Genomic DNA, 21,864 nt, shown 5'->3' on the forward strand with positions numbered 1-21,864 from the left:
TTGCAGGAGCAGTGAGACGGGGGTGATCTCGTGGGCAGCGCCACCCATAGGGGAGCCAAGGAGAGGGACCTGTGCAGCACCCACTCCTGCCTGGGATGCTGTCACTGGGATAAAGAGCAGGGCCAGTACAAACCCAGCCTCCAGCTCATACCTCCGCACGCTGTGCCCTTCGGCTTGTGCCTTCAGCCCACTGGGCTGGTTGAGTCTGGGGACAACCAGCTGTTATCTTCCTCACGGTGCAGATCGGAGTCTGAGGCTCAGAGAGGCTGGGACTTGCTCTGGTTCCCCTGGAGTACGTGGGGGAGCAGAGCTGTGCACTGGGGCGTGACCCAGCACCCTGAGCTAAACCACATGGATGCCCTGCAGCTGTCAGCAGCGCTCCTGGGGCTCAGGGTGCGAGCAGGATGCTGGAATCGCCTGCCCTGGTGCTGGATGCCAGCCTGGGGGGCTGCTGCCGAGTCTTCTTGGTGAGCCCTTCTACTAGCCTGCCGCATGTGCGGGGTGGGGGCACAGGTGGTTCCCACCGGGGATGCCTGGAGGGAAAAGGGGATGAAGGGGATCAGAATCTTCACCTGGGCATCTGCCTTTTTCCTGATGCAGTTGTTCCCGGGGCTCAGACCCTGCAGCCTAATGCCCTCCTTCCTACAGGCTCTGCCTGGGGAGCAGTGTGCTCTCACCTGTCGCTGTGGGAGGGGTACCCCGTCAGAGGCACTGTTCCCCGCCCCTCCTCAGGCTGCCTGTTCTTAGAACCTGGGCACAGCCACCAGCCAAGCTCCATACAGGTTTGGAAAGGCAGTGCCACTACTGGCCCGGGTCCTGACTTCCGATCTCAGATGTATCAGCTGATGATGGATGAACACGCAGGCTCTGAAGGGACTCCCCTGCTCCCTGCTGTGGGGAGACGCCAGCACAAGTAGCGGATCTCCACCCCTGAGCTCCGCACCCCTGCAGGCACCCACGTGCTCCCATCTCTGAGTCTATGGGGTCTCCGTGGTTGACAAGGAGTAGGGAAAGGTCTGAGAACTCCCACCACCCTCCCAGCAAGTGCCCTCGGTGCTGGGCTGCAGGTCTTTTAGAGTTACATCCCCTGTGACTCCAGTGTTCTTGCCTGGAGGACCCCAGGGACGGGGGAGCCTGGTGGGCTGTCGTCTCTGGGGTCGCACAGAGTCGGACACGACTGAAGCGACTTAGCAGCAGCAGCAGCCCCTGTGCTGGGCTGCAGGTCTTTTAGAGTCAGATCCCCTGGATATGGGCATCTGCTGTATGCGGGGCCCTGCCTAATGTGGGGCAGGGTCGCTGGGGTCCCCTTCATTTGCAAAGCCACAGCGGCCTTTTCCCAGCACAGAAGTGGGCCACTGGCCTGGCAACAGGATTTGAGCTCGGGCTGCACAGAGCTGCGACGCTGGCGTCCTCTGGAGGCTTCGCTGGGAACTACTCTGCACGGGCGTCTTCTGTCCTGAGCAGGTCCCCGGGGGGTGCGCTGCGGCTCTGCTCCGGCATCAGCAAACACTGCAGGCATCAGCAAACACTGCAGGCGAATGTGGACCTACTTCCTGGAAGACCTCTGTGCCCTGCAGCTCTGGCATGCCACCTTTCTGTGGTTTTTCTCACGCCCCGAGATTCCGAGGGGTGGGACCATCCTGAACCAGCAGCTCTGAGAGATCCTGCAGCTAAGACGCCAGGCTGGGCTCCGCGGAGCGCCTGCTCGCTGGCAGGGCACCCTGCGCATTTCCTGGCGCTGCCGCCCTAGGTGGACGGGTCACCTACGTCACTTTGCTTTTTATACTCGTTCCTTTGTGTTACCTGCCATGTCCCCTAACAGTCCCTGACTCTGCCTTGGGGACTTACAGGCCAGCACCTGCCTTTGAGGCATAAACTGTTTCAGGGTCATTTTTAGGACCCCCTCCAAACCATCTGTGGCGTTTGCACGGTTTCTGGTGGTGAGTGAAGGCAACTCTGGCAGGCATGTCCGTACAGTCCTGGCCCTTTTCCTGGTGACAGTCTTTTAAATACAGGCCGTTTGACAAATACTGAATGTCTATTTCCAGTGGGTGCCAGACACTGTTCTGGGTGTTGGACAGACACCTCAGTGGGCAAAACTTTCAAGTTTCTACCCTTGTGGAGCTGACATCTAACCATCTCATCCTCTGCTGCCCCTTTATCCTTTTGCCTTTAATCTTTCCCAGCATCAGGCCCTTTCCAGTGAGTCGCCTTCACATCAGGTGGTCAAAGTACTGGAGCTGCAGCTTTAGCACCAGTCCTTCCCATGCATATTCAGGGTTGATTTCCTTTAGGATGGACTGGTTGGATCTCCTTGCAATCTGAAGGACTCTCAAGAGTCTTCTCCAGCACCACAATTTGAAAGCATCAGTTCTTCGGCACTCAGTCTTCTTTATGGTCCAACTCTCACATCTATATATGACTACTGGAAAAACCATAACTGACTATATGGATCTTTGTTGGCAAAGTGACGTCTACTTTTAAAACAGCTGTCTAGGTTTGTCATAGCTTTTCTTCCAAGGAACAAGTATCTGTTACTTTCATGTCTGGTCACCGTCCACAGTGATTCTGGAACCCTAGAAAATAAAATCCGTCACTGTTTCCACTTTTCCCCTTCTATTTGCCATGAAGTGATGGGATCGGATGCCATGATCTTAGTTTTTTGAATGATGAGTTTTAAAGCCAGCTTTTTCAGTTTCCTCTTCCATTCACCCTCATCAAGAAGCTCTTTAGTTCCTCTTCGCTGTCATTAGAGTGGTGTCATCTACATATACCAGGTTGTTGATATTTCTCCTGGCAATCTTGTGGCTGCCCTGGAATCAGCACAGATAGGACAGCAGCGGTTTGGGGCGAGGACTGTTGTCTGCAGGGACTGGGAGGAGGACTCGAGGGTCTGTGGGTGACTGCAGCAAGGACACGGTGGAGAGGGGATGCCTGTTTTCCTGGTGTGACCTTCAGAAGGGGGAGCCACAGGGCCTGGAAGCAGGCAGGCCTCTCAGTCCACCGTGGGTAGAGTCGCGGGGGCCACGGGGGAGCGGGCTCTGGGTGGGCACAGACGCGGGCTGGCAGTTGCAAGGAAGGAGGCATTACAAGGGGAGGCTGGGAAGACCCCACAGGCAAGGGAGAGATTTCCATGTAGGCTCAAAACTAGATGCTGCAGACGATGGCCTGAAGACATGTTTCATTTGACTGATCCATGCAATTTTTTTCTAAATGTTTCTGTAACTAGTTGCTAGCATTTAAAAATCAAGAAATTTTACATAAAAATGTGGGTACTGGGTTGCTCTTTAAAAATCAGAATTTCTGGACACATGGGGGCCACTGCTCGGCACTCAGTGGGGGCGGCTGCACCTCGGGCAGGGTATACCCGCCTATCCACCACAGCCTATCCACCACAGCCCTACTCATCCCCGGCCTGAGGGGCTTGGCCTGTCTGGCCTCCAGGTCTCCCAGGCGTTTCCACATTCAGCCCTTCAGCAGCTCAGACACTAGGCGGCGGTTTTCGCTCTGCTGTCATCAGATCAACCAGGCCAGCTTCCTAAGCAAATGACTCTAGGAACATTTCCTGTTGTTCCCTGCTGGGAAACAACAAGGTTTCCAGACAAGCAAGCAGGGCAGAAGTGGGTCATGGCAGAGTCACCTGTGCAGTGTCCCCTGGCTTCCAGCCACAGGGACAGGGGGTGGGCTCCCCCGCCCAACTCCTCAGGTATCAGAAGCCTTTGCTCCGTCCTGGGCTACACCTGCACATCTAGGAAACGAGTGTGGTCCCTTGCAGGTTCTGCACTGTGGCCGAGTGAGGCCCAGCCAGGCAGGGTCTAGTGGCTGGGGAAGGGCAGGTGCCTTCCCCTGCCCACTGAACATACCCTGGTCCCAAGAGGCCCACGCTGGCTCCTCTGGGCCCCTGGCCCTCCCTGGAGAACCAATACCACCTGCGACCAGCAGTGGAGTCCCTGCCCAGCCCTGTCTGTGAGGCCGCCTGGGCAGCAAGGGGCCGCTGGGGGAGAACAGGGACGGGCACCTCCCTACCTCCACCTGACTGTGGGGGCGCCGCCTTGGCTTGATTCCTACCACTTGCCTGGTCTGGTCACCTCTCCCTTGAGGGAGCAGGGGGCAGGGAGGGAAGATCCCCACCCCTGAGACCGACACCTCCATGGGTTCAGGGAGGAGTCTCAAGCCCTTTACTTGCCAACAACAGAAGCGAGTCCCTACTCAGGCAGGAAAGAGCCTGCGTGGCTCAGGGGGCTGCAGGGAGAGCTCAAGAACCAGGCTGTGGGCCCTGCCCTGGGGGCGCTGCAGCTGGCTCCCCCCGGCTCCTCTCTTGCCAACCCTGCATTCAGCACCACACTGGCAGCCTGAACGAGGCCAAAGTGAGAGGACTGCACCCTCCGGGAGCTGGCACTCCGACATTTATTAGCATGTCACTGCTCTCTGGCTCAGCTCTGCTGCCCTCCCTCCTGGGGGTCCCAAGGCAAGGACCGACTTTTCAGGAAAAAGCCTGGTCTCACATCCGGTGCGTACGAGGCGCGTGGGCCTGTTCCCCCACAGGAAGTGTCTGTCAGGAAGACCAAAACCGTAGCTGCCACACTGGTGACACTGGGAACAGGTTCCCCTGGGCCTCCACTGCCTCTTCTATAATATGGAAGTAATTTCTACCTTGAGAGTCATGGGCATTTAGTGAAAGTGCTTTGCAAACTGAGGTTCTGGGTGAAGGTGAATCATCAGCTCCTTCCCTGCATTTCTGCTTGGCCAGCCTGACCATCCCCTGCCCTGCCTTTACCGCAGGGCTTTTGAAATCCCTGGCATACTGACCACTGCCCTCCGGCCTGGCTTCTGACTCAGAGTCACCCTGACCTTTGCATCCTGTCTGGTCTGGGACAAGGATGGCAAATCGGCTTCACCCCAGGTACCAGCTCTGATTGATGGTTTGTCTGCAGCTTCGGGCTGACTCAGTGTGAAGGTGACGTAATGGATTAGTAATGTCTGCCAAGGGCCCAGGAAGGCTTACCTGCCACAGAGCTGCTGTGTATACACATGATGACTAGCTGGTGACCACCTGATGAAGGCTGTTTCACTTAAACGCAGGTCCCTGAGCTCACTGCCACGTCTCAGCCGCAGGTCCTGTGCGGAGCTGTCTGGTTCCCCTCCCACATGAGCAAGGGTTGTGGGGGAGCAGGGTTTGGGCCAGGGAGCCAAATCCTAGAAACTAGGGCTGGACATCACCTGCTCGTGGGCTACTGAGTTCAATGCCTGGGTAGTAATCAGCAAGGCAGCTTCTGGGGAGAAATCTAGGCACGCTGCCTACAACCTGGGAGGGGCGGGGGGGGAAAGGTCTACATGGGCTGCGTGAAGAAGGATTATCTATAGCCAGCATCAGGAGTAGGGGGCTTCCCTGGTGGCTCAGTGGTAAAGAATCTGCCTGCCAGTGCAGGAGACGGGGTTTCGACCTCTGATCGGGGAAGACCCCACCAGCTGCAGAGCAACTAAGCCCATGTGCCACAACGCCCGAGCCTGTGCTCTAGAGCCGGGGAACCACGACTCCTGAAGCCCAGGCACCCGAGAGCACGGCTCTGCAACGAGAGAAGCCGCCGCAATAAGAAGCCTGTGCCCTGCAATACAGAAGTCCAGATGTAGCAACGAAGACCCAGCACAGCCAAAGATAAGAATTTAAAACGAAAACACCAAGAGTGGAGTGGAGGAACTGTACTGTCACTTGTAGAGTAGCTGCGGTGCATTTGAGATGGCCTTGCGTACTGAGGGAGTCAGATGGTAAATTCAAAGACTCATTCCCACTCCAGCTCTGCATAAACCTGGCCAATACCCCCCCTGCCCTCAAGTTAAACCTCAAACGTCTTAGTGTGAAAGGCTCCTTACTGGCCCTGCTTCCTCCGAGCCTCCTGACTCCACACCCCCATGGCGTCGCCCTCCCCACTGCGATGTCCCCACCCTCACAGCCTCTCTGGGCTGAGTCCTGAGGCCCCACTTCAGTTCCGAGCTGCCTGGCCCTTCCTCGGACCTGGAAGCACAGGAAACACTGACCTGACACGAATTCTCTCCTCGGCTCTGGCCCCCTTCCAGCCTCTCAGGGGAACCTGAGGACGCCTGACTGGCTCGGGCGCCTCCCACGTGCCTTCAGGCCCCAGCGCCTCGCCCCTCCTGCCACTGCCAGACCCATTCTCCATCTTCCCCCCGGAATGTAGGCTCCCTCAGGGCAGTCAGTGGTTCCTGTTCACCACCAATCCCCAATTCTACCTGTCTCCACGGGACAGTGGGCTTCCCTGCTGGCTCAGACGGTAAACAATCTGCCTGCAATGCTGGAGACCCAGGTTCAGTCCCTGGGTCAGGAAGATCCCCTGGAGAAGGGAATGGCAAACCACTCCAGAGAAACCCATGGACAGAGGAGCCTGGCGGGCTGCAGCCCGTGGGGTCACAAAGAGTTGGACACGACAGAGACTACAGGCAGGCCGTCAGACAGGTGTCCTGGACCCACCCAAGTTCTTTTCCACCTGAATTATTACGGTATTTGTGCGTATTAGTCAGCATCAGAACCTCCCCCCCCTCAGAATTCCCCAGCTGCCTGAGTGGCTCCCAGAGGGCCCCGACCCACACAGGAGCCGTGCCCAGGTTCATTCTGGAGAAGTGGTTCTCGCCCCATCTGCCCCGGACACTGGCGGGCCTGCAGAAGAGCAGCTCTTCCTGCCAGTGACCTGGGCCAATTCCCCACCCCGCTTTGGAGAAGGGATAGAAGCCACTCTTGACTACCGCTGCAGAGATATGGGCCAAGCCCATCTGCTTCCCCCTGAACACACACACACACTCCTGAGACTAAGCAAGGAAAGAAACAAAACTCTGTTAAAATGTTAGGAAAAACAAAAGGGAGACACCACAGACACAAATCATAACTGCCCCTCGAAGCTGCTACTCAACACCACCCGTGTGGCAGGTGCCAGCCCTGGTTCCTGCCACAGGTCTGTCAGAATCCAGACCTCCGGTCACCATCCAGAGCTCCACCCAGGGGTTTAACCAAACTCACTCACCATCTCAGAGAGGGGAGGAAGCTCTGCTTTCACCTTCTTGAGGCATACCTCTCCAAATCCTCATTTCCTGTCCCAGAATCAACCTTCGCTCCCAGATCAGTGGTTAAAACTTCTGAAACTGGTAGAGGTGGGGACTTCGGGCAAGGATAAGGGAATAAAAGAAGCCAGAGACAGACTCTGAGGATGCCCTGGCCATGCTGAAGCCTCCGGTCCAGCCAGGGGATCCATGAGGATCTGCCGTGGTCTCATGTCATGCCCTCCCGCACTGGAATTAGGTTGAAAATGGTACTACGGAGGCAGGGCCTCCAGGAGGTGATTAGGTCATGAGGGGAAGAGCCGGCGTGGATGGGATTAGTGCCTTTATAAAGGAGACTGAGAAAGCTCCCTTGCCCCCTTCTGCCAAGGGAGGTCACAGCTAAGAGACAGCCTAGGAAGGGGGCCTCACCAGACACTGAATTTGTAGGCATCTTGGTCTTAGAACTGCCAACCTCCAGAACTGTGAGAAATAAATTTCTCACTTATAGGCCTCCTAATCTGTGGCATTTTATTATAGCAGACCAAATAGAATAAGACAAAACCTAGGAGTGAACTGGTGCATGCACAAATGCAATCACTCGTGTGTAATGTGCTTGTGAGGGTGTGAGGCACGAACGTTTGTACACGTGTAATGTTCATGTGTGTGAGTGAGTGTGGGCTTGTGTTCATGTACGTAAGCAGCTATGATACCAAACAAAAGATTACCCATTTCTCCATCTCCCTTCTTATCACATTCCCGTATGTCCCAGATTAGAACTTGGGATATGTGGTTCCTTCAACAGGAAATTTCTAATTTGGGAACTGATGTATGCAGAAGGAAAAAGGAAACATTTTCCACTGTTCCACTGTTCTAAATTAAAAATATAAAGTGAGGTGCAGTTCAAAACCAACAAGCAGCATTACACACTGCTGGTGAGGGCACAACTTATCACAAGCTGCTTAGACAACAGGAAGTCATAAAAAGTATTCATACCATCTGACTGTCTTATTTCTGGGAATTTATTGTAGAAGATAATTGGAGATGTTTGGCAATAGAAGAAAGGGTACAAAAAAGATAAGCACGGGACTTCCCTGGTGGTCCAGTGATTAAGAATCTGCCTGTCAACACAGAAGACACGGAGTTGATCCCTGGTCTAGGAAGATCCCACATTCCACGAGGCAAATAAGCCCATGAGCCGCAACTACTGACGTCCACGAGCCCTGGAGCCGGTGCTTCACAAAAGAAGCCACCGCAACAAGAAACCCATGCACTGCAGCAAACAGTCTCCCGAGCTCGCCACAACTATAAAGGCCCATGCGCAGCGACGAAGACCTAGAGCAGCCGAAAATAATAAAAGACAATTTCTAAAAGTATAAAAAGATACCAAAACCAGAAATGGAATCAGATGTGACATGTGAATGTCTGTCAGATAAAAGTAAACTTCAGGGCAAAGAAAATAACCAGGTACAGAGAGACATTCAGTTCAGTTCAGTCGCTCAGTCTTGTCTGACTCTTTGCAACCCCATGGACCGTGGCACGCCAGGCCTCCCTGTCCATCACCAACTCCTGGAATTTACTCAAACTCGTGCCCACTGAGTCGGTGATGCCATCCAACCATCTTATCCTCTGTCATCCCCTTCTCCTCCCACCCTCAATCCCTCCCAGCATCAGGGTCTTTTCAAATGAGTCAGCTCTTCACATCAGGTGGCCAAAGTATTGAGTTTCAGCTTCAGCATCAACCCTTCCGATGAATATTCAGGACTGATTTCCTTTAGGATGGACTGGCTGGATCTCCTTGCAGTCCAAGGGACATTACATAATGATAAAAAGGTCAATCCACCAAAAAGACATAGAAATCTAAGTGGTACGTGCCAGATAACAGAACTGCAAAATATTTGAAGCAAAAACTTAAAGGAGACACAGACAATTCCACAATTATTGTTGGAAATTTCAACAGCACTCTCTCAACCAACAGAACTTGACGAAAATCAGCAAGGGCATAAGCTATAAGAACTCAATACCATCAACCTACAGAATTTTATCACCATTTACCCTCCACCCAACAGTATAATCTTTCAAGCACCTACAGAAAATATATGAAGAGGACAGAACCACCAGATCCTAGACCATATAAACCTCAACAAATTTTAAACATGAGATATCACGATATATCTAGAATGGCTCAAACAAAAAACAGAGACAGTGTAAGGATGCAGGGAAAATGGATCTCTTCTGCATTACTGTCCTGGGTGTTCATTGGAGGGACTGATGTTGAAGCTGAAACTCCAATACTTTGGGCACCTGATGTGGAGAGCTGACTCATTTGAAAAGACCCTGATGCTGGGAAAGATTGAGGGCAGGAGGAGAAGGGGACGACAGAGGATGAGATGGCTGGATGGCATCACTGACTCAATGGACATGGGTTTGGGTGGACCCCGGGAGATGGACAGGGAGGCCTGGCGTGCTGCGGTTCATGAGGGTCGCAGAGTAGGACACGACTGAGCAACTGAGCTGACTGAGCTGACTGACTGACTACATTACTGGTGGGACCATAAAATGGAAGAGCTACTTGGGAAAATGTTCGACAGTTTCTTCAAAAGATAAAAATTTACCATATGACCTGATAATCACACTCCTGGGCATTTATTCCAGAGACATGAAAACGAAAGTTTATACAAAAACCCACTTAGAAATGCTCACAGCAGCTCTATCTGCAATAGCCCCAAACTGGAAACAATCAAGATGCCACTCAACAAGTGAGCAGTTAAAAACTATGGTACATTCAATCCATAGAACATTCATTTTTGTTGTGTATTTGCTCAGTCATGTCTGATTCTTTGTGACCTCATGGACTGTAACCCGCCAGGCTCCTCTGTCCATGGGATTTCCCAGGCAAGAATACTGGAGTGGGTTGTCATTTCCTACTCCAGAGGATCTTCCCGACCCACGGACAGAACCTACATCTCCTGCATTGGCAGGCGGGTTCTTTATTACTGAGCCACCTGGATATTCCAAGTAATATGTAGTCATAGCAAAAACTTAGAGCAAACCCATCTGATGCTCCCACCAGTAATGTAGAAGAGATACATTTTCCCTGCATCCTTATTCTGTCTCTGTTTTTTGTTTTAGCCTTTCTCCTAGGTGTATTGTGATGCTTCATTAAGTTGTTTAAAATTTGTTGGGGTTTGTATATAGATCTTTCTCCCTGATCCTTTTATCCTCTGCAGGACATGTGCCAACTGGTAGATGTGTATATTTCCATTCTTTTCTGTTTTCTTTCACATACACATACACAATTTATTTCACACTTTTAAAAAAGGTGTTTTTTTAAACCACAGCTTTAAACTTTTATTTAGTCAAATTTGTCAATCTTTACTGACTTAGACTGAACTATTAGTTATGGGAACTTTAAGTATTGGAGGAAACTGAAACTGGAGGAAGATGAACATGGGACTTCCCTATGCTCTCAATGTAAGTTAAACACACACACATCGAAATAGCTCAGGTAGTTTTGTTTTTTAATCCCTTAGAAAGGCAAAACATGGGCCATATGACTTCATCCTCTGGATGTTACTAAACTGGGGTGAGAAAGGGTATAAGAAAAACCAACCTGTACGTGGGATTGAGCCAACCAGACGCACTGTGCTCAGAATTTGGAGGAGAGACAGAGACTGGCCACTCACAAAGGGATGGAAAACCCGTGACGACAGAGTCAAAACCGGCCCCTGGCCGTGCCAGCTCAGCGGGCATCATCAGGCGGGCAGTGGAGACTGGCAGGCTCCTGTCAGTGAAGACACCTTGTGAGAGAGTATTGCCTTTTAGAACTAGTTTGGGTAGTGAAGAGTTTCCTGCTTCTTGCAGTCATCAACCCTGACTAAAACATATGCTTTGGAAAGGGAGAGAAAAAGGCAACAGAATTTCTTCTGTATCCTTACCTGCTATGGCCCTGTCCTTATACTGCTAAAATTTGAGACAGCTATCATTTAACAACCTAATCTTCACCTCTCCCTTCATGTGACACACCCAAGTCGGTGAGACTGGAGTTGAAGTGAGATGAAGTCTCTAGTAAGGAAGGAAACGAGAAGAGCTCGCACGTGAAGGCCTTTCAGCAGTGCACCAGAACCACAGTTTCCACCCACAGGGGCTCCAAGGTTGAAGGCGGGCACCTGGAATTTAAGGGCTTCCCTGGTGGCTCAGACAGTAAAGAATCTGCCTGCAGTGCAGGTGACCCAGGTTGGATCCCTGGGTTGGGAAGATCCCCTGGAGGAGGAAACGGCAACCCGCTCCAGTATTCTTACCTGGAGAATCCCATGGACAAAGAAGTTGCAAAGTCCATGGGGTTGCAAAGAGTTGGACACGACTGAGCAACTAACACTTTCACTTTACTTTCAGAAAGGTCCTCTTAGACACAAGATCACAGATAACGTGGAGGTTGGAATTCTTTCATTCACCGCTAAGTCATTAATTACTGGAGGGCAGCAGAGGGACAGGATGTGCAAAGAGGTTTCCATCTCTCAGGATCAAGGGTGAGGGACCTCACCTACTGACTCAGGCCCAGCCAAGAGCCCACCAGGGCAGCAGCAGTCACTCCAGGCCTGGTGGGCCTAGGGTCTAAACTGAAAGGAGTCGCATGAAGGCCAAGCCACCATCTCCTCACCTCCTGTGCTAATTTCCACTTCCGGTCTCCCATTTCAGAATCCCAGCACAGTGCAGAGAAGAACAGACACTGGTATCAGACTGTCTGGGCTCAGTCCTGCTGTGTGGCTTCTCTGTGCCTCAGTCTCCTCATCTGTAAAGGGAATTACAGCACCCACCTCGTGGGTATTGCAGGCATCAGGAAGATGGTCAGCGGGATTACCATAATACTGTAGCTTTTGTTTTCTGTGCCATTCCACTGGGTGGTTACCAGAATAAAAGTAAGAAGTTGAGTGAAGACATGTTGAAGCAGTCCAAAATCTGTTTTTATTTAATTGTTTTGGCTAATGGAAAATAGAACTGTCACAGCAGCTCAGCTCGATACCCCATCCAGCCCAGGACTGTCCCAGCGCTGGAGCCGAGGACAGGTCTTCCTCCATCAGCGACCTCGTCTTCACACAAAGACTGCTTTCACAGGGCATCAGCACGTACCTGTCACCCAAGAACTCAGCTAAAGCCCTGTGGATCCTTCTACACTTTTGGCCAGTACTGTCACCTTCCGAGGTCAGGGACTCTAGGTCTGCTACGTGATTGGCAGAGGAAAGCTCCTTCTCCACTTCAAGAAATGTGGCTACAGAAGTATGGAATTGGGGAGCATGATTCTAGGGACTTCAACTACTTCCCCCTTTAGCCCGTCCCTCCACAGTGCAGCAGAACCAAGGTTCTCACTACTCCCCTTCTCCAGCTTTGGCATCCTTCCCGGTGTATAAGCCAAACCTCAGGAAATCATTCGTGGGAAGCTTACTAGGATTCAGACAAACGCGGGATGTTTTTTCAGCTTCTCCTTTGGCCCAGCCCACAGCGGGGTCAGCATCTTTCAGAGCAGCCCCCCAGTGCTGTCTAGAATGCACTCCTAAGTCACGAATGGGTTGTTCAGGAACCTGCTGGGAGTGACTGCTAAAAGCTTCACACAGGTCTCACTGTCCTCAGTTCCTCTTGGTGTGTTATGATCTTACCTGTCAAGTCACCAAACCCCTGACCCTGGACGTCTTTTTCACATTTCATATCTTCCTCCAACTTACTGAATGCTGCCTGAATTTCAGAAAGCAGTTACCTGCCCACTAATGCAAAGATGCAGGCTAATTCTGTGTGAATCACTTCAGAGACCAGCTCGGCAGGAGGTCGGCAGGGGGGTTACAGTGTATAACCTGCCCACTCCATGCCTGGGCTGTGCACTGCCCCGGGCCCTTCCTGGACGCCCACCCCCCACCCCCGTCTGCCTTGTCTGAGATTCCTCTATACCACAGGCTCCCTCCCGGCTGCCACTCTCAGACTGGACTGAGGCTCCTGGACTGAACACAGGTGGCTTGCTTTGGATGCACACCGCCCCCAGGTCAGGACCCTCACCACAGGTCCAGCCATGGTATGCTGTGGCTCCTCCCTGCCCACAGATACTGAAGAGTCATACGTGGGATGCCTTACACCTGGGTTGGAAACTTTCTAGAGTACAATAGGGAAAGAAGTCAGCTCTGGATTCTAAACCAAATCTAAAAATACTTTTGCACACAAGTGTCGTGAGGAGGTAAGGAAGGGCTCAGGGCTCCATCCTCAGTAATCACTTCTCCAGGGACCTCCACCTCCAGGACTCAGGTTGGTACTGAGCACCCTGAATAGGAAAGTCAATGCCAATCATCCTCCCACTTCTGAGCAAGAAGATGAGAATCACACACAGAGCTGAAACAGAAACACTGAAGCATGGCATCTGTTGTCCTGATGTCAGAGTTTCATGGGACGAACGGCCAAGATGTTCACTTAGCAGCTGTCCCTGCTCCACTACTGAGCGCAGAAATTTCAGGGCTGGGGCTTCTTTCCTCTGGCCCGGCAAATTCTCGTCTCCAGTCGCATCCACAATTCCTTAGGTGCCAGATGCAAAGCCTCAAGCCCCGAGCGTCTTCATCACTGACGTGCCCTCCAGGTCACTCTGTTTGCTGTCCCCTTCGTCCTCTTCAGCCTTTCTGAATACAAGAACTGCCCAAACATGATGGAAAAAAGAAAAGCTGGCTCTCTCCTCCCGGCAGCTGCTGTCTCCGGGTCTGTAAGCAGCCAAAGGGACTCAAAGAGGACAGTCCGGGTCTCTGTACCCTCTCGTGGGTTTGGAGTGGAGTCCCCAGGCCTCAACAGGCACTTGGTATCCAGCGTGGCTCCCATGGTGAGTGCTGCCTGGAAAGACCTCTCCCACGACTGTTCGGTGGACTATGACGGACAGAACAAGCCCCCTGGCACTGAGCCGCCAGCTGGGGGGCCGGGATGATCCTTGCCCTCAGCACAGGGCTCTTGACCTCAACTCTTACAGCCCCGGACCACACAGATGCCTCCTCCTAACTTGGCGCAGGGAGGCACAGACTTCCAAGAGGTGCTCCTTTATCACGATGCAGTGAGCAGTCTGACACTGCTTCCTGGGTCAAGTTACAGCTCCTGATGGGGAAGCAGTGCCTCAGATTCGTGCCCAACCAGGTCTGCTGAGGACCTGGAGATCCTGGGAATCAGACCAGTAGCGACTGGGGAACAGGGTCCCGTTGCTGGTGCTGTATCACCTTGCCTCATGATTACAAAAGACCCGGAGGTCCAGCCCTGAAGACAGCTGACAGAGAGGCAAGAATGACTGTGTTAAAGAGGTCTGTGGACAAGTGGACAGCTCAGCAGGACCGCACGCCGCCCAGGCCTCACCGTGCAGCAGCCGTCACCAGCCTGGCAAAGGAAGACATGTGGCACAGTGTCCTCAGGGGGCTGGAGGCAGGCGCTGTGGCGGGAGAGGCAGTGAACAAGGTCAGCAGCTTGCCAGGTTAGCACAACCGACCCTCCTACTAAGCCGGTTACCCCGCCCCTGGGAACTTATTCCAAAGCAATAATGCTCGGTGGGGGACGGCAGAGGCACAAGGACAGGTGTTCTGGCAGCCACAGACTGCAGTCAGAGCCCCCGCCACTGCTCCTCAGGGCCGCGGCCTCCATCCTCTGGCCTCCTTTCCCTCCTCTGTGAGCCACAGACACGAGGGCACCTGCTCCCCAGGGCTGCTGTGAGGCTACATGGGCTGACCTGCATAGGGCGCCTGTGTGTCAACCACAATCACTGGCTCCTATTATTATTTAAAAAAAAAAAAAAGGGAAAGAATGCAGGAAAAAGGAAACGGGTGACTTGTCAAGGGTGACAGAGTTGAAGAGAAGTTTTCCGTGACTGCTCTGCAGTCTCACTGCTCTAGGTCATGCTCGTTTTTTAAGTGCTGTGGAAGATGCCATGAATTGTTGAGCCCTGCAGCTTGGGAAGAAGGAAGTAGAGAGAGTTGGCCTTTTTCCACAAAGGTTCTCCCTATTTCTCTAGTTCCGCCTTTGGAAAACTCCTAAGAGGTCTCTGAGGATGCGGTAAAGGGGGGTGAGGAGAGAGGACACAGGTGAGGAGGAATGAGGAAAGGTCTGACAATCAAAACCTGAAAGGCTCCGTCGCCCACGCGCTGGCCCGGCTCCAGGGCGGGCTGCGATGTACACACATGAGCTCTGTCCCAACCAGGAGTGCTGGCAGCAATGACCCCGCTGGGCGGACAGCTGGAGGCTGCCTGCCAGCCTGCCGAGGGCACTGCGTGGCCAGAGACAGGAAAACCTCGTGATCACAGTCAAGGAGTCCATTCCCAGGACCCTGACGCAGGGCACTACACTGTCTGTCTCTCCTTTCTCCTGCAGCTCGCAGCTGTAGGGCCACATAATGGTCCAGTTTCATAAGGAAACACACAGAAAGTATTCATCTCCACCAGGAAAACAGAGGTAAATAAGGGCACAGACCTTAGATAAGTCTGTCAGTGTTTACAACCTTTTCTTTTTTTTAATTCATTCTCTCCATAAATATTGTAGTCTATAATCTCCCAATTTAAAAAAGATTATTTTCAAACTTAAAACTATGATCACACCTTAAAAAGATTAACCATTTCTTAATAAACAATAATCCAGTCAGTGTTCAAATCTCCAATTGTCATATAAACATCAGAAATGGGTGGTTGTTTCTCAGCTTTTAGAAATCCATCTTCCCAGAGCCAGAAGAGTTTTCTGAGACAGCCCCTACTAAGCCCACCACCACAACTGAGTCACTGACTTCTGCCAACCTCCTCGCTAGACCAGATGAGAAAATGCAGAGAGGCCAGGCAATCTGCCCAGGGTCACACAGCTTACTGAAGACAGAAGGCCTGAGCTTTCCCTGAGGCCATACTGTCTGGCAGTCTGCACACTGAAATAACTGTTAAAGGCTTTTGAAGCAGCAAGCCTTAACCTAGAAGCACCTCCTCTGTCTAAAAGAAAACAATCACCACTAGAACCCTCCTAGTAATTGACACACCCATTGTACTCAGCTAAAAACTAAGCTCTCAAGTAAATACCATCAAGTAGAAGTCCTTCAGTTTAGCCATGCAAAAGGATTCTCGCTGACCTCTGCTCTCTTCTCAACTCTAACTAGATCCCCCCACCGGCCCCAGGCAGAGCAAGCTGAAGAGGACCATCTAAAAGAAAAGGAACGTAACCCGTGAGGATCTGTTTTCTAGGTGGGCATCACCGTGTCATCAGCCAGGTTAAGACTGCCTGAAAACAGGCCCAGACGGCCTGCAGGTCATTTCCATTCAACCGTCACAAAACTGGCAATTTTTGTGCTATATAAATGTTTTGGAATATGAGAAAGAAAACGTTTCTCATATTCCAAAACTGGACAAGGAAAGGACATACATCAAAAAGCAAGAGCAGAGAGAAAGAAAACTATAGGCCAATCTTACTAATAGACATAGACGTCAAAACCCTGAGTAAAACAAAAGTAAAGCAAGACTAGACTTGGTTACGCTGAAGTTCTTGTTTCTTATACACGTACAATAAAATTCAGGAATGTGCAAAAAACAAAAGCAAAACCAGAACAGGACATACTGAACAAACTCTGAATCTGGGATTCAGACAGCTTGGTATTAGGAAATGTTTGAACGTAATTAACCATTTTAACTGACTTAAAAGAAATAGTTGTGCTCATTCAGTTCATTTGATTCCAAAACGGCAATGAACAAATCTTAAAACTCATTATTCGTAAAAAGAAAAGAAAAGAATAAAGATGATCTTAGGGAACTAGAAACACAATTGATACTTAAGAACATGCATTATCAAGCAATAATCAAGTAGTACAGAAACAGGCAAGGGCACTAACAGGTCCCGTGTGTACAGTAAGTAATCTAGAACGTGAGAGCAGCTCTCTTCAAATGAACGGAAGATGAATGGACCCAGTAAGGTAGATCCTTACCTCACTTAGAGTGAAAAATAAATTCCAATGGACTGAACAACTGAAGGTAAGCAGTGAACACAAGCAACATATGAGAACACACACACAGAGTTTCAGCAGGGGCGGCGGGCGAGCTCTGGAGGCGCGTGGTGCTGACCAGCAGTTTACAAAGGGTAAAACGGTAAACTGTCTGTGAGCAAATTTACCACAGTTTTAGGCATGAAAATTTTAAAAACATCAAAAGATTATATCCTTACAATGGGAAGAGCTTTCTTAAGACACAAAACTTTAGAGTCATAAAGGGAAGAATTTGAAGATTTAACTACATAAACAATTTTTAATGTCTGTTTGATAAAAGACCCAAAAACAAAAATTAAAAGACAAGCAACTTAATACTTCAACAGAAAAAAAAAAAAAAAAAAAAAATATATATATATATAAGTGACTGGAATAAAGCATATACAATTTGTATAATATATTTGCATATTTATATAAAGGATAAACATCTCCATATATAAAGCTGCTATGAATTGAGTAGATACAGAATATGACAAGTAATTCATTAAAGACACAACCTCATAAGTAATCAGGAAAATGCACATTAAAACAATTTCATTTTTTACCTATCAAATTAGTAAAATTAAAAATACTGATTTTCATAATCAACAAGGTGGAGGAAAAGAGGTATTCTCATCTCTGTGGCTTGAACTGTAAATGGACAAACCCTTCTGAAGGACAATTAGTCAGCAGCTAGCCAGATGTTCTGGGAAGTCCCATGCAGAGGAGTCTGGCAGGCTACAGTCCATGGGGTCATAAAAGGATCGGACACGATTTATCGACTAAACAACAACAGCAGCCACGTGTTAGATGTACAGGCCCCAGCTTACTGTCTCCAGCCTACAGAAATCTCCCAGAGGTACACAACAATTGTGAACAAGGGGTAGTCACCATACCAATATTTACGCTACTGAAAAACAAAACATAGCTCTCTAACAGGAACAGCTGAAATGCACTTTAGTACATGAGCCCAGTGAAGCACGAGACAGCCACTGACAAGAAACAGACAAGTCTCCATGGAAGGACAGGGAAACACACCACGTGTTTCACAAACAAAGGTTAGTTAGAAAACAGCCATGTTCTGTGGTCTAACTTCTGTCAAAAGAGTAAAATAATGAATTTTGTAGAAAGAATAATCTAGAAAAATGCATATCAAGCTACCAACAGGGGCTATCATTCCTGGGAGTGGTATCATGGGAAATTTTCACTTTATAAATTATATGATTTCTATAACTTTTGGATTATTTAAAGTAAGTGTGATCACTTTTGTAATTAAACAGAATAGAGAATAAAATAAATCACCTGCACCTCTCTGCACAAAGCCAGGGTAACCACCTCTGAGCAGTACTTCCCCCTGGGGAGGCTCAGGTGAGGGCACCGGTGCCCAGTCCCAGGGCGGGGCTGGCCTGGCAGCAGTCAGGGGACCGGCTAAGCCTCAGCCATGGAAGCTGCACCCCAGGGATCCACACAGGAGGCCTCGGCTGAAAACCGGACACTCAAGGAGCACTGCTGGAGTCAGGACTTTCTGTTGTTGTTAACCTCTGATCTTTGGGTGGCCCTCAGATCACCATTTAAAGTTAGAAACATTTTACTTGAAAAGGTCACAGTGGAAATCAGATCAGCTAAGAGAAACTGATGGTGTCTTCCTGTGTAAGAGCTATAAAAACCTAACTGTGCCCTGAAAGACAACAATGAACACAAATATCTGGGATGGCCCAAGGCTGGAGAGTCAAATAGAGAATATTACCACTTTGCTCCCACGTAACCTCTGAACGGTGAAGCCAAGAACAGAGCAGAAAAGGGCGGAGAGGGGCAGAAGACGAGCACTGACCAGGCGCTGAACACAGCTCATGTTTAATCCTCACACAATCCAGGGAAGCTACAGAGAAGAAGCCGCAAAGAGGCCCGCGACTCCCTCAGCCTCAAAGCTACAAACTCCGACCAGCAAGGACCTGCTGTACAGCACAGGGAACTGCTCAGCAGTTTTATAATAACCTAAAGGGGAAAAGGATCTGAAAAAGGGTATGACTGAGTGTGCTGTACGCCTGAAACAAACACACTGTACATCAACTATACTTCTAAAAAACAAAACCCAAAACCCAACCACAGTAACAAAGCCACAAACTCTGAGAGTGGAGGTGCAGCGGGCCTGCCGACCAGCGCAGCTCCCCCAGCCAGCCAGCCAGCTGGGCCCCGCTGCCCAACGCTGGGCCCATGTCCTCGGTCTCCCCAGACAGACTCACCTGTGAGCTGGAGGGCAGTGCCTGGGAGGCGGGCTCCTCTGAAGGGGCTGCTCCTGTGCCCACGGGGCTCAGTGTGGTGATCCGGCTGGGCTGGCCACGCAGGGTCAGAGTGATGGTGGTGGGGACCTTCAAGCCTGAGAGATTCAGAGAGTGGTAGGCTTTTTTTGTCCTAGCCTCCACTTCCCTTTCCTAGAGCGTCCCCTGACCACCCATGAGACACACCCCCACCTGGCCTCCCGTCGTGGTCTCCTCCCCAGCTGGGTCATCTAGGCCCCGTCAGTCAGTCCAAAAGCAACAGGAGCAGCCTGTGTACTCTCACGTTGCCTGGGGTTGGAACCACAGAGCCGAATCCCCGAGGTCAAGGCCAGGACCCTGTGGCGCTGGGTTCAACATCACACGAGGTAGGACGGTCTTGGGGGAAGATTCCCACAGTTCTCATGAGAGACTCACCTGACGCTTGGTTAGAGATCTGAGCCAGGCCAGGGAGGCTGCTTGCTAACTTAGCGAGGCCCCCGTTGGTCAGCAGCTGGTGGATGGCTGTGGGCTTCCCGCCAGGAGCAGCACCCAAGGAGGAGAGGGCGGTGGCCACAGGGACGGCACGGACAATGCTGCCGGCGCCCGTGGTGACGGCGCCCAGGCTCTGCACGGGGGCGGGCAGCTTCACGCTGGCGGCCTGCGGGACACAAGCCCGGCCAGTCAGAAGCTGCGACGGTCGAGTGTGGCGGGCCGGCATGCTCGATACCTCTCCAGGCACTGCGCGCCTGCCCCACGCAAGGTACTCTGCCAGGCATTTCCACATATTCTCTTATCTAATCCCCACATCAGCTCTGCGAAGGAGGGACTATCATTACCCTCATTTCACAACCAAGAAAGCAAAGACACAAAGAGACCTAGAAACCCGTCACTAGCCTCTGGCAGTGCCCCGCTGTGCAGTCAGAGGCTACCTGTCCCTGACCCCGTGTCCCTGCCAGAGCCAGCTAAGCCGAGGCCACCGCCTCCCTTCCCGCCCTGTCCCGCCCAGGGGAGGCAGACGTGCACCTGCGGGGCTGGCCCGGGGGAGGGGCTGGCCGGGAGGCCAGAGGCCTTGCTGCTGATGTCCTGCAGGCTGAAGCTGAGGCCCTGGAGAAGGCTGCTGGCTGACGCGGCCCCTAAGGGAGGACACGAGAGACGTCAGCACGGGCTGCGGCGCCTTCTCACGAGCAGCCGTGCCTGCCATCCTCAGTGACCAGCTGAGACACTGACTCTCTCCCCTGGACATTTCCCGTGCCCACAGAGAGATGCAGAACACACGCGCACGCCGGACGCCCGCTGCTCCTGACACACTGTCTTGGATTCACTCTGCACATCCCAGCCAGATCCAGACCGCCGGCCTGCATTTTGGATGGGTTCAGTAACACCAAGGAGAACATGGACCCACTTACAAGCCAAAAGAATCCCCCATACCTGACTTAGACTTCACTTTACACACAGTCCAGTGGCCTGAGAGCAAAGAGGAAGGTCCTCTGGAACAACGGGGCACCCTGCTGGGCTCAAGCAACTAGCCTTTCAATGCAGGGTGAGGGGACCAGCCTGGCAGAAACATGTCTCATTCTGCTGATGCCCTGTACAGAACCATTTCCAGCTTTATTCAACCAGATATGCTTAAAAACACCAACTCAGCTGGAAACCTACCTGCTATTTCTCCTTATAGCAGCAGTACCCAACCTTTTTGGCACCAGGGACTTTTCGTGGAAGACAACTGGAGTTGGGGCAGTGGGGGTGGTTCAGGCGTAATGTAAGCAATGGGAAGTGGCAGATGAAGCTTGGCTCGCTAGCCAACAGCTCACCTCCTGCCGTGGGGCCCAGCTCCTACCAGGTCGCTGACCAGGACCGCCAAGCCTGTGGCTTAGGGACCCCTTCCTTACAGCACAAGAGACATCACCTGCGGACTAGGACATTTACTCACTATAGATGTTAAGGCCCCGAACTCCCCCACCTCAAAGTTAATTCCACTCCATGCCAAGTCTACAATAAGCCTGAGACCCAGAGGCGCACCCCTGAGCCCTAGCTCCAGTGCTTTCCCAGGGCCACCCTCCAGCAGCAGACAGAGACTTGGCTGGGAGGTGGGGGTGGGGTGTGGCGGGGGCTGAGTTAGCAGGTACCTGGGAGGGAGCTGCCAGGAGAAGGGGCCACCAGGCGGCTCTGGAGTGTGTGCAAGGCACTGGGCGAGGTGCTGCTGGAGACCACTGAGGATGTCTGGCTGGCTGAGACACACCCTTCAGAAGCACCTGACCTGGAGACAAAGAGGAGCTCCATCACCTAAAGGTCCCTGGCAGTACCAGGAGGGTCCAGTGGGGGCCCAGCAAGGCTTTCAGCGATGGACGCAAGGGTAGAACGTCGGTGTCTTGTCTCACCTTCTGAATTCAGCCTCCAGTCCTTCTAAGTCAGGCCTAAAGGAAAGACTTCAGGTCTTGAAGCAAGAGCTACAGGACACTTTGTAAACTTTTAAGTAAAAGTCAACTCTGAGTTGACCCAAAGGAAAAACACCCGACTCAGAAAGAAGTCACGTTCACAGGACAGACAGACTCCAGAATCCACTATCTTCCA

At 51.6% G+C, this 21,864-nt stretch overlaps 1 protein-coding gene across 17 annotated transcripts in view; it reads right to left on the reverse strand.

Moving 5' to 3' along the window:
* The window catches only part of KANSL3 (KAT8 regulatory NSL complex subunit 3), a 74,979-nt gene that overhangs the window by 14,151 nt on the left and 38,964 nt on the right, over nt 1–21,864 (reverse strand). For 9 of the 17 annotated variants that reach the window (XM_059891542.1, XM_059891540.1, XM_059891539.1 and 6 more), the window contains 5 exons: nt 21,420–21,550; nt 20,317–20,426; nt 19,729–19,951; nt 19,279–19,412; nt 77–533 (listed from right to left, as the gene is read on the reverse strand). In XM_059891542.1, coding sequence (XP_059747525.1) covers nt 258–533; nt 19,279–19,412; nt 19,729–19,951; nt 20,317–20,426; nt 21,420–21,550 — 874 coding nt within the window. In that variant the 3' untranslated portion in view covers nt 77–257. Of the gene's footprint in view, nt 1–76; nt 534–8,051; nt 11,840–11,989; nt 14,486–16,540; nt 19,048–19,278; nt 19,413–19,728; nt 19,952–20,316; nt 20,427–21,419; nt 21,551–21,864 lie in introns of those variants that run through there. The other 8 variants (XM_024999207.2, XM_005212360.5, XM_024999206.2 and 5 more) reach the window with 5 other exon arrangements.

The sequence above is a fragment of the Bos taurus genome, chromosome 11 (assembly GCF_002263795.3).
Source record: "Bos taurus isolate L1 Dominette 01449 registration number 42190680 breed Hereford chromosome 11, ARS-UCD2.0, whole genome shotgun sequence".
NCBI lineage: Eukaryota > Metazoa > Chordata > Mammalia > Artiodactyla > Bovidae > Bos > Bos taurus.